This window comes from Phaethon aethereus (assembly GCF_964289735.1).
Source record: "Phaethon aethereus genome assembly, chromosome: 5".
NCBI classification, from domain to species: domain Eukaryota; kingdom Metazoa; phylum Chordata; class Aves; order Phaethontiformes; family Phaethontidae; genus Phaethon; species Phaethon aethereus.
Genome location: NC_138579.1, coordinates 29,322,539 through 29,335,175, shown reverse-complemented (window position 1 = coordinate 29,335,175; position 12,637 = coordinate 29,322,539). Strand labels below are relative to the sequence as shown.

Genomic DNA, 12,637 nt, shown 5'->3' with positions numbered 1-12,637 from the left:
TTAAAGTTCAGCCTGATGCAAAGGTCACTGAACTGTAAAGAAGACGGGAATATTTCCTATAGACAGCTCTATATTGGAAAAGGAATAGACATCCAAGCTATATGAGAAAATAAACACGAACTGAAAATCATTGCATACAGCACAATTTATTATCCCTTTCTTCTCCAGCTTTGATAAGCAACAAATTTCTCATCATTGTTCTTGTTCAACTTATAACTAACTATATGAATTAACACTCTCTGAAATGATTTGTCTCTCTAATTGGAACTGTTATTTCAAACTCTCTATTGACTTTGTTAGAGATTTAACACAGGTTATGCTTATATAATCTCAAAACTATTTCTTACAGCTGCAAAGAAAGGACCATAGGATTCAGTCAAAAATGATGATGTTATATATGAGATTAATATATATTACTATGATACACCGACCTCATCTTGAGCCCTCACTATGCATCTTTCATACCTTTTATAAACTCAAGCTTATCTAAAGGAGCAGCCTGAAGATCGCATACGGAGCATACACGCAGTGATGCTGTTTTTCTAGGATGTTAAAAATTACTGGGTAGAGAACTCCAAATGCATGCCAAGCAGCTCCACACATTGAAATAAATTCAGCTAGATTTATTTCAATGTTGATCCAGTATTAATTAAGGTGCTCATGTATGCATGACTAGCGCATACAAGCACACAAACGTTTTCAAACAAACATGTAGTGCTTGTGCCAATAGAGATTTTTTTTTTTTAGAACAGAGGAAGAAATTAAGGAAATGAAAAATATACTGTTATTGCAGTATCAGCACTGAAAATACAGACAATGTTTAGAAACCCAAACAAACAGCTCCTTCACAACTAGAGCTCACCCATGCAAACAGGTATATGGTCAAACTGGGACACCATCAATTCCTAAAGAGTTTTCAGTAACTACATTGCCACTGTGGGCCAAAAGGTTGTGTATCTGACACACTGCGTGTACTTAGGAGAAACACTGGCCTCATTCCTAATATGTTATTAGGGTATGTGAAGAAGAGATTGAAATGAGTAATTCTTGCCAATCTCACCCAATCACAACCTTCCTTAAATTGACCTTACCTCTCCTTCTTCTGCTAGAAGGCAGAAAGAAAAGGTAGTTTTTCAGCATCAGGTGGGAGATAGATATGCTAAAATACAAACTCATAGAGAGACACACCCTGGCAAGACAGCATGAGTGCAAGTAGAAGATTCCCATATAATGTTGGGACAGGATTATATTTCAACATGGAAAGTTAGTTCAGAAAGCGGAGAAAAATAACATGTTTTGCTTCTCAGCTTTCATTTCAGCTCATTTATAAGAACACACTCATTCTGTGAGTGTCTGGGATTACAGAATAATTACAGCTATACTGACATTACTTTATATTTCATCATAATGATTACTTACTGATTAGGGAGCAAGGCTGTAAAGGCATAAAATACATCTGCCTTTCATGTTAATACTTCCTTTGATTCTTTTAGTCCCAGTGGATAAGGAAAAATCTCCCACTTGCAATTCATTAGACTGCTATTGTGGCCCACTGCTTCCAGGAATCTTGCCTACATCTCACTGACACTTTTTTCCCGCAAGTCTTGTAGCTGAAAATCCTCAATACGAGCAGGAATAAACTATTATTTTGCTAGTTATCCTCTACATGTGTAAAACTTGACTTCCTAAGATTCTAACGGGTTAAAAGAAAAATTCTTTCCAGTAATATTGCAGATTTGCAACGATTGCACTATACCAAATCACTTTACTAACTAAACATCTTCTAAAGCATAAATCTCCACTTCTACTTTCTGGATTCTATTTGAAAAGTTGGAAATATTCTGCACATGGAAATATAGCATAACTTAGAAACTACATAAAGGAATTATAATCTTAGGAAAAGCATCCTCTATGATGGTAGCTGACTAGCTTTTGCAATAAATTTTGCTAGCCTACTGACAGATCTTCAAGCAAAAATATTAAGTCTCCATAAATAATACATTATAGTGGGGTGTTCTGCCTTCTGCTTGAAAATTAATATACTGGACTGTACATAAGGTAAAGGTTTGGCATAAATGCTTTCTTCTGGACTACTTGTCAAAATTCACCAGTGTTCAGTGAGTCAATCTTTCCATGAGGTGCTTCACAGCTAAAAAGGAGCTGAACATTACTTCAGAAAACTTATGATTAGGGCACCCTATTCCTTTAGAATCATTTGAAATTATTCTCCTTCGAGTTGTGCTGGGTTTAAAGGTCAGTTAGGATAACAGGGATATTCATATAATTGTGAAATAAGAGGAAGGGCTGTCACAGCAAGCTAAACATCATTCATTACCTAAAGCACACTTATGATAGAAAGAATTTGATTACTTCCCAAATTACATGCTGTACATCTGGACACACAAGGCTTTCAGAAAAGAGTATATTTACTGTAAGAAAAAAAGGCAAGGAAAATGATAAAGCTTCATGTTTAAAAAAAGAGAAAGAAGAGAGAGAGCGCGCAATAAAAAAATGCAGAAAATTAAAAGACCAAAGTGCTCTCTGATCCAGTGGATAGTTTTTCCTTTACTCTGCTACTTCACCAACAATGCTCTAATCGTTTGCTTTTCTTCACTAGAGCTTTTCAGTTTTCTGGCAATGTTCAAGACTCTTGGGCACATCACGAAGCTGTTTCAACACCCATCTGCTGAAGACACCAAAACCAGGAAGCACCTAGGACTTTTTCTATGTTAGAAGTGGCAAAGGTCTGTAAAATTATTTCACTTTTAAGAACTACATTGATCATGCAGTTTTTGTATCAGATGAGTATCCACAGAAAGGATAATAGGAAGAGAGCCATCAGGTTTGAGACACATTAGAAGATGCAAGCCAGGACTTCTCAGAAACATGGATGATAAAATTGACTGCAAACGCATTTTTGCCTTAAGACAGGACAATTAAATATCAGTGGCTATATGACAAAATAATAGTTCACTGTGAAAGCTCATTCCCTTCTGCAGGTGCTCTTAAGATTTTCATTAAGAATTGACTATTTCCAACAATGTTATGGCCAGGTAAGATCTGTTTCCTAATAGGTTGTTCAAGTCTAATTCCTATAAAAAACCCTACCTTCTAGGTTTTAATAATTTATATCTCAGAAGAAATACCCTTTGCACTCATGCATTTATTAATTTATTACATATAATTTGCATTCTATTATTCTTTGTTTGTGGTGTCAAGATTTGCATTCAAATAATTTATAGTTTTTCATTGAGAAAGACTGGTATCTCTAGAGTGGGTTCCTTGAACTTTCCTGATTCTCCATTTATGTTTTTGGATTGAATACTAAAGGCACCACGTTTCTGTTTAATTTTGGACACACATCAAAATGCAGTTATGAAAATACAGTTTTTAATACTTCTTGGGTAACAAAGGCAGGCAAGAGAGAGAGAAAAGAAAAAAAAAAGTATCTTCCATAAAGATTACTGCCATTAAGTCCTTATATTTGTACACAGTTTTGACTATATATATATATATATATATATATATATATATGTATAGTCCTCCCGCTGTGCTTTCATTTCTTTTTTCTCCACTCATTGAGAGAAAGGCATAACATGATTGTCAGCCTTGTGTGCTACTAATTTACACCTATGGAGCACAGGAAAAAAACCCAACATTATCTATAAACTTTCATGCATGCGTTTTTTAAAACTGTGCTAACTCTAATTGCTGAACCTATTTGTTCAAAGAAAATTATCCAAAGAAAGCTACTGTCAAACTTCTAGCCAACCATCCTGCTGGACCAAACGTAATGTCAAGGAAAACTACAACTCTGTAAAAAATGGATCGTTTGGAAAATACCACCAAAACACAGCACTTCAGAATTCAAAACTGTTTAGATTTTTTAATGTTTTTATATATTCATGAAAAACAGGCATACTGTGAAGTGTGTTATATGATACCATATACTTCAGGCATGCTTTTTTTATGGGAGCTAAAGTATATCATTATCATGGTTGTCCACACAACATCCATGACACCAAATTCAAAAATTTACATAGAAAGATGTAAAAACTTTAGATTAGTTGTACTCTCTGGTAGACAGATGCTATATTACTGCTTACCAATAAATGGAAAAAGCAAGAGGTTTCTCTGATTTTCATTTTTATGATAGAAAACATTGGCACAGCACTAACTTCCAACAGTTCCAGAATGAATTGCAAAATAGCATGATATTTTACATAAAATATTCATTCTTTATCTCTTCCCCTCTCCCCCCATCCCCCAAGCATTTTTACTTTGAAAAATTTAATGATTTAGCAGAATTTGAAAGCAGAAGGCTTAAAAAAGTGATAAGGGGGTGCAGAAATTAGCAGAGGTGCCACTACCTGAAAGCTCATCAGAAAGGGGAGTGAGAACAATATCAGGCAAGAAGGGTTTGGAAGTATGGATCAGAACAGGAGCACTTTTAGCACTGCGTATATAGGCCGATGGCAGAGCACATTCACCAATGGATCGGCTTCTCATGGCTTTAAAAAGGAAAAGAAAGAAGTGGGGAAGGAAAAAAGAAGAGTGACTATAATGAAAGGCTTGTGTCACAGAAAAAGCAGCAACAGAGAAAACAAAGATAAAAAGGAAGAAAATTCAAAAATTAAAACATTTCAGCACGGCAGATATTGGCAGAGCTGTAAGAAAGAAAAAATCAGTGGACACATAAGACATTTTGAGTTTCTAACTTTTATGTAAAGCAGCAACAATGTCTTTATTATGACAATTACAGAGATTTTGCATTAAAAAAATCAAGAAACTAATTAACGTTTTTTCTTTCCCATTGCATCAGGGGTTGAAAAATCAAAGTCAAAGTCACTCCATAAGCACTCAGAACTTGAAAAAAAAGCAACTTATACTACATTTGCATTTTTCTAGTTTCTTTGGTTTACTCCTGGAAAATTGTCTCTGAATTTTACACATACCCATGCTCTTGAATTCAAGAGTCTCCAAAAGAGAGAATAAGGATAAAATGACCAATTCTGCATGGAGAAATTTGCAATACAACTTGTTACAGTTCCACATTAAAAAATGAAGTGACTGAAGTGAAATGGTTTGACAACAAAAAGCATTAAATCGTTTTTTATCCATAGGATCTGGCTTTTAACTGGATAAATCTTGCTAAACCGATCCTAATTCACCTGGTCATATCTCATCTCCTGTCAACAGTCCTACAGAATGGAAAACTTACATAAGAATTGTGGCATCAGGATCAAGGTTATATCCCGAGTTTTTCCAATAGATTTAAAATGAATCTTTATGACTTTTGTTTTCCTTTGTCAGAGTAACACATTGCAAGAACCGATACTGCATTCAATCTCAAAGTGCACCTGAAGTTTTTCAAAAAGTAATATTCATTGTTTCAAGCAGTTCCTTTTCAAACTGTTGCAAATTTGGTAACTTGTTTTAAAATAGTTGCTGATGAGCTTATTTTAAGGCAACTTCAGTGCATCTTATGTAAATATTGTCAGCACAATATTTAACCAGTCTTTGAACTTCTATATATATTTTCAAACCAACATGGAACATAGAATCTTAGTGCCCCTAATCTGTATGGGAATCAGAAGTACATGGAGTGCAGTGGAAGTTGAGCACATCACACTTCTAAATCAGGTTAAAGAATTGTCCTTAATAGCAACATGCAGATAACTTGGGTAGGTCAATGTACACAGAGCAGAAAACACATTTGACAAATGCAGCACAACTTAAGTGGAGTCTTAACATCAGTTTGAAAAAGCAATTCAGAAAGACAGACGTTTTAAGACTGAAGCCATTCTCTATTAAACCTAGTTTATAAGACAGAAACCAATTTTTTTGAAAAGACAATTATGTGTAAGGCTTTAACATCTCTTTGATTAAGAGATACAATAACAAAATTCAGATTACAGTGATAGTTAGATGCATTACCTTCATTATTGTGCATCTTAAAATGAATGTAGGCGAGAGAAAAAATAACAAGCTACATAGTAAATATCTTAAGGGTCTTTTCCAACCTAAATGATTCTACGATTCTAAATAAACCAAGCTTTTGAGATTAGATACTGTGTTGATTACAAGTCTTAACATGAAGTGCCCCTCGTAATTTGACTGGATCTTTTCCACCATATTACATTGATACTAGCAAGGTGGGCCAGAACAACCCATTTACAATTTGGATGGTAGAAGTTTTACAGAACTTTTGAAGGAAAAATTGCAGTGTATTATTATTGAAAGCAAAATTAACTTTGAGATGCTGTAAAAAGAAAATGTGATCTCAATGAATTATTATTTTAAATAACATGTGTCACATTCAATTAAGTAGTTGAGGCAGACGTAATACCAGAATGTGGACTAGATATTTGACAGTTTATAACCTTCTACTGTTTTCTATAGATAAAAGCAGAACAACAGATAAGTCAATTCTTTCTGATCTGATGTTTTTATAGGACTAGAACTTGCTGCCTAAGCCACAAATTCTGTGTCTAGCCCTACAGAAGATTTTTCAACCCATATGCGTATCATGTTTAAAGGCCCTTTTCCAAAAATTACTTTACATAAGTTAAGGCTAAAAATGTACACACTGCATATCAGAAAAGCTGTGATTTTTATCTAACGAACACATACACACAAATTTGGTGCAGCAATAAATGTGCGCTGGCATGAGGATGGATCAAAAAATAGAGGTGCACAGATGTACACAAAATGTGTACAACATAAAACAGATGAAAAAGAAACCCCAGCTTTTTCTTACCATAAAATATTTAACATGCACCCCCCCCCCCCCCAGACATAAAGAGTATATTGCTCACAATCAAAGGAAATATACTACATATCAGATATCATGCAACATATCTGAGGTCTGACCAAATTCCAGACTTGTGGAGCTAATGTTAAACTGAAGGAGAAGATCTGCCCAGCAAAATGTTCTACTGAAAATTTTACTTACTGTGACTATAAACCATTTTTTCTATTATGTGACCCTGTGTTAACTGGCAGATTAAGAAGCATCTGAACAGATCTCTTAGTAGACCTCAGAGACAATAACAAGCAACTGTTTGCAGACAGTTAAGACATATGCTTTTGTAACATATTCTTCATTAGCATTTTAAAAAACTGAAGAGTTTGGGATTTTGGCTCCAGCAACTCTTTTTGGGCTTTTAATCTTTTAAGATCATCCTACTAATGCTGTGATGCTTGTCCACAGATGGTATTCTACAGTATGAAGACAGCTGAAATTTTTAACTTGTTACAGTAATACAAACTTGGCTTATTAATTATCAAATATGTAAGATAATTGGAGGAAAGGAGCAAAACCATGGAAGCTAAAGTACAGTGAAACTAAAATCAGATTAGTTTGCTGCTAACCAGTTCAATACATAGCTTGATTAGGATAAATTTCAGTCATTTTAGGGCTAACATCATATAAATAGCCATCTTCCAAATAGCAGCAAAACAAAACCATTAATAAATTGACCAAACAACATAACGTTCTGACAGAATATCTGAAATATTAACAATTTGGGAAGGAGAAATTTCAACATGAGCTTTACCTTGTTAAGACAACTAAGATTTAAAAAAACCTGCCATAACAGTTAATCACAGACTATCTACAGAGAAGCAGAAATTACATTTAAGGTATCTATGGTCTGTAAGGAAAACTTTAGTCAACCTGTCAGCATGAGATACAGGAAAAGCTGTGTAGCATTTCAATGCATGAAAAAGACAGGAAATTTTGGAATAGTGACTTCATTTTCTCAGATGTCTATACTGCTTATAGAACAATTAAATCTCACATCAACAAAAGCCTTATGATAAAACAAATTTTTTAAATGGAGAATTTTGAAGAATATTCAAATAAAAACTTTGGTTAAATAACCTCTGTGACTTAAAAAAATTAATTGCAAATATTTTTCGAAAGAGAAAGAAAATGTTAATTTCCAAAAAGCTAACACAATTATATAGTCAACTGCCAATATGCATCCCCAATTTCTAAAACTGTGTCAGAATGTACTGGCTTCCAAGAAGTATCAGTGAAGCAACAACACACAATGACCAAAGCCACCACTACTACAGAGATAGTAAAAAAGCAAGAGATATTCCTTAGGAGGTTTTTCTTTTAAATAGAAACTAAAATCAGCTTAATTTTCCTTTACATAAGGGATAGCACTGAGGTCATCAAGATGAGACATCAGAGTAAAGAAATTTGTAGTCCAGTTCATTTTAAGATAGTCTAAGCAAATCATATGAATGTAAACGAGTCGTCTTTTGAGCAATCCACCTCAAGCACTGTTTAACATCACTCATTTCTAACACAGGAAAGAGTATCTGCAAGTAACGAAGTTGAGAAACAGATGACTTCAGAAATGGAGAATTGCACACGTATGTGCCAATCTGTCATTAATGTAAGATTCAGGATATAGTAAAAGACAACACATTTTATAAACTATGCAGATTTTCACATTTTTCTTTGCACAGTTGGAAAATACTCAACATATGTTTGTGTACAATTTATGAAAACACACACTTTAGAAGCCTTCTATTATCCACCTATGCATATCATTGCTCAAACCATTCCAGCATTTTTCTTTTTCATATACATACAACAATATTATCTTTCCAATCCATCTTAAGCATGTCATCAAACTGATTAAGGATTAATACATCAGCTGCATTACTTTCATTTGCAGTAACTGTAATTCTAGTAACCACAAGCTATTCAGCTACCCTAAAGCACATAAGGCTGCATAATTAACACATTTAACTAATTATAGATAGTATACTTTTGTATATAATTTTGTACATAATAATAATCGTATATATAATAAATTTTATATGTAATAGTATACTATTATAGATAGTATACATTTGTGGAAAGAAGTTATCCATGTTGATACAAAAGCCAGTTATTAATTCCTTACCCTTTCTCAAATGTCACTTATATCAGCTTTTACAGATACATACCAACTGTCTTCTGCCGTACGATGCTTCTTGCCTTTTCTGTTCCTGGAGAGCCAGTGGTTGTAGCACTGCGTTGTCTCATCGGTGCTTGTCCAGGCTGATCCCGGCTCCAGCCTCTAGAAAACGACTTATCAACGGAAGATTTTGGGAATTCATGCCCAACTCCTGCAAAAATCGAATTGCAAACCTGTTCACTTCTATTCTGGTATCACCAGGTATTTGTAGTTTTGTTATTTCAAAGAGTTTTGAAGTTGGGTAGAATAAATTATGTTATCAAAGCAAGCATGATTTTAAAAGCTAAATAGCTCATTACTGGTTTTTAAATATATAAGCCCAATCAGCCAGCATTAACACTGAGGGATACTCAAAATTTTTCAGAAGTGTTAGTACTATTAAACTATTCTGATTGTCTTTTCTGATGAATCAAATGCAAAACCACAAGAAAACTGGGTTTACAAAGGTTGTAGCCTGATAAAAATGTGTAACATATGATAAAAATGTGTAATGTAAAACGAGATTTTGTGGTAGTTCTGAAAAGCAGCCTTATCTTAAAGAAACTGGGTTATTTCACGTGACAGAGATGCCTAATTAAGTGTACTAAAAAGCCTGGACCAAAATTCTGCTGTGCCTAACATCCCATTACCACAGCTCAAATTCAAACAATGTGTATACAGTGTTGTCTTACCTTTGCCTTTGTGTTTTTTCTGCTTCTGCTCACTTAATTTATCCAACGGCAGGTCACTGAGGTCCAGGCTATACAAGTTTCTAGCTAATACTTTAGTTAGTGTCTCCATTGTCAGTGACCACTCAGTGGCCAGCTCTTCCCAGTATGTCAGCGATGACATTACAGACAGCAAGTCATCCCAAAGTTCTCGAGAGATGTACACATTTAGATTCGCTTTGATCCAAGCTACTATAAGAGTCTAAAAGAATAAAGTGAAAAAAGTTGGCTTCCAAGCATAAGATGGTAACATTCAAATGTTACTACTTAAAAAGAAGTTTCTAACTGCTACAGAAATTTCTGTGTAGCCCTGACATTCTTTTCCTCATGCAGACTTTTCATGAATTATCAAGTGTTACGTTAACATGAGCTTCTGACTTAGATACAGGAACAACTGGTTTGACTCATCAAAGATCTTCTGGTATCTTAGAAGTTTTGCCAAAGAGTTCTGTAATACTGTTTTCAGTTAGTTTTCATCACGTTCTTCTCTTCTGTATCCTATTTTTTTCCTACCAAAGAATCTAGAGACTTTACAGAGGAGACACCACAACAGCACCCTGCAACTATAAACTTCAAAAGAATCTCCTACAGCTTACTGTAAGGAATAAAAAAATCAGCTGGTTAGGCATGGATGGCACAGAAGATTTTGTGCTCACTTGAGCTAATTTTGCAACAGAAGCAGGATAAAACTGCACACATTGCCAGTTATTCCAACTCAACTAAAGGATGGGAATTTTTTAATTTCACAGTACCCCAAAAACATTGTCACAGTGTCATTAAACATAGGGCAGAAAGTAATAAATTTGGCCAGTTCTTTAACCTACACCATTCACATTATCTGGGTAACATGATCAAATGATTTAAGATGACAAGCCAGCAACAGTGGCTGTTGCATCTAATCTCTTGGTAAAAATTAAGCTGAATTAATTAAAGTGGATTTATGTTTAATTGCCTGGAAAAGAGGTCCTGCAAGTCTTCCAGCTAAAGTGGAGTTTTTTCTTCCTTGATACTGCAAGAAAGTTTGGGGTGGTATTTTCAGCACAGATTCAGTAACCCTGAGCAGCACAAGTAGCATCTGTTCCCTGCAAAACAACATTTAACTTGAGGTTACCGTTTTGTTATATTTCTGTATATACCAGAATACTTTTAAAGATAATAACCGAATTTGACTTGTTCAAACACATTCCAAACAGGACACACTGATTACAAACAGCCTAACTTGGTTCTTGCAAAAGAACACCAATCTTCTTTTCACACTTAAACCCCTGTCACCCTCTAACATCTGCCAGGTCATTCAAGTGTGATCACCTTCAATGGCCTGAAATTACAGGCAAAGTTCTAATTATATTTCCAAACTTAGTTTTTACTTTTTTTCTATCCATGACAGGTTTTGGCAATGTTACATTATGATTAACATACTTAAATTATTTTGTGTGGCACAATCTTTGCCACCACAGTCTACAGTCACTTCTTTAGAGTGATGTGAAACTGGGGAAGAAAATAGTAGTCTAGTGGAATCTGTTTTCTATTATTACTCCCAAATTTCCCAGTGGCAAGCCTTGAACCGACTCCTTATTTCCTCACAAGAGGAGACAAGCTTCATGTGACATGTAATGCCAGCTCCACTTAGCCAGAGTTCAGGAAATACTAGTGACTGACTGAATGCAAGTCAAGTTAAAATGGAGTAAATCAGCCCCTTGAAATCCCCTTGCTACTGCAATGGAGAATAGTGGCGATATACTACCTCATTAGAGACAGCTATTTATAGGAGAGGGGGAAATAATAAAAATTAATTTGAAAGTGTCCTTTGTACCTGCTAGACATCTTAAGCACTGGAAAGGAACAAGAGAGTTACACAGTACATGGACTCCTGTATACAGATCAAGATCAAGAGCAACCCACATCTGATTATAATAGTTATCCATGACTATGTGAGGATTTTTTGTTTATTTTTAAATAAGGCTGTGAACCTTCACATATGCTTTCGTATTTAGCACTTCAACACATCAGCAAAACACCCTGGGAAAAAAGTCATCAGTAGCTCCTTAATAGTAGTCTATATATCCTAGCTTACTTTTTTTTTTCCACTGAGGGCTAAGCTGCCTCAGACTAATTAGGTGCTTACTGCTGGCTTTGACAGAGCAGATAACCTCTTCCCCTGTGGTAAGTTGTCTACGATGTTAAAGTCCACGTATTTACTGATTTAGAGAAACTGGTTCACATAGTCAATACCTCTCTACTTTGTTTGCTACCAAGTAAATTTTCACATTTATCTTGTGAACTAATAATCTAAGATAAAAGCATTAGCATTTTACCATGTCTTCTTGTCCATAGTCACTTGGACTACCATGTGACGGTAGATATTAAGAATGCGTTTACACATATCAGTGTGCTCATCCAGCAGAGCTTTAATTTCATTTGCAGGTTCAAGAAAGAATATATTTGAAGAATTTATTATAAAAACCTGTAAGTAGAAAAGAATGGATGTTATGAACTTGAAGCACTTCGATGTTTTCCCCAATTCAGTTGATAGTAACCAGGAAGCAAAAATCTATGATTAACAGAAAATGCTGCATATGCGCTCAGAAGTATATATTTAAATATATGTTAGCTTAATGTGATGATAAAGCAACAATAAGACTGATTTTTTCAGCTTTTTTTTCCCCTACAAAATATATTTTTATATTTTTGCTCTCATAGACAAGATGGTACAAAAAACTACTCTATACAATGATTTTAATACCATGGACAAAAATGTCCAAGTAAATAAGTCTACTGCATAAAAGTTCCACCTGTAAGCCAGCAACTGACTAGTATAATATATGCTAAGCTACTTGAAATAGTCCTGGTACACTTCAGCATGACAAGGCCTGTGCTGTGTTCTGGGAAACTAAAGCATTCATCCCACTGTGATCAGTAAGGCTTATCAGAAGTAGGAAACAGGATACC

The 12,637-nt window shown here is 34.8% G+C and overlaps 1 protein-coding gene across 4 annotated transcripts in view; it reads right to left on the bottom strand.

Moving 5' to 3' along the window:
* Positions 1-12,637, bottom strand: part of RALGAPA1 (Ral GTPase activating protein catalytic subunit alpha 1) — a gene marked incomplete at its 5' end in the record, with an annotated part of 134,358 nt that overhangs the window by 89,721 nt on the left and 32,000 nt on the right. For 3 of the 4 annotated variants that reach the window (XM_081999992.1, XM_081999993.1, XM_081999994.1), the window contains 5 exons: positions 4,371-4,511; positions 8,971-9,132; positions 9,653-9,890; positions 10,641-10,770; positions 12,004-12,152. In XM_081999992.1, the coding sequence (XP_081856118.1) occupies positions 4,371-4,511; positions 8,971-9,132; positions 9,653-9,890; positions 10,641-10,770; positions 12,004-12,152 (820 nt within the window). The remainder of the gene's footprint in view (positions 1-4,370; positions 4,512-8,970; positions 9,133-9,652; positions 9,891-10,640; positions 10,771-12,003; positions 12,153-12,637) is intronic. The other variant, XM_081999995.1, reaches the window with a different exon arrangement.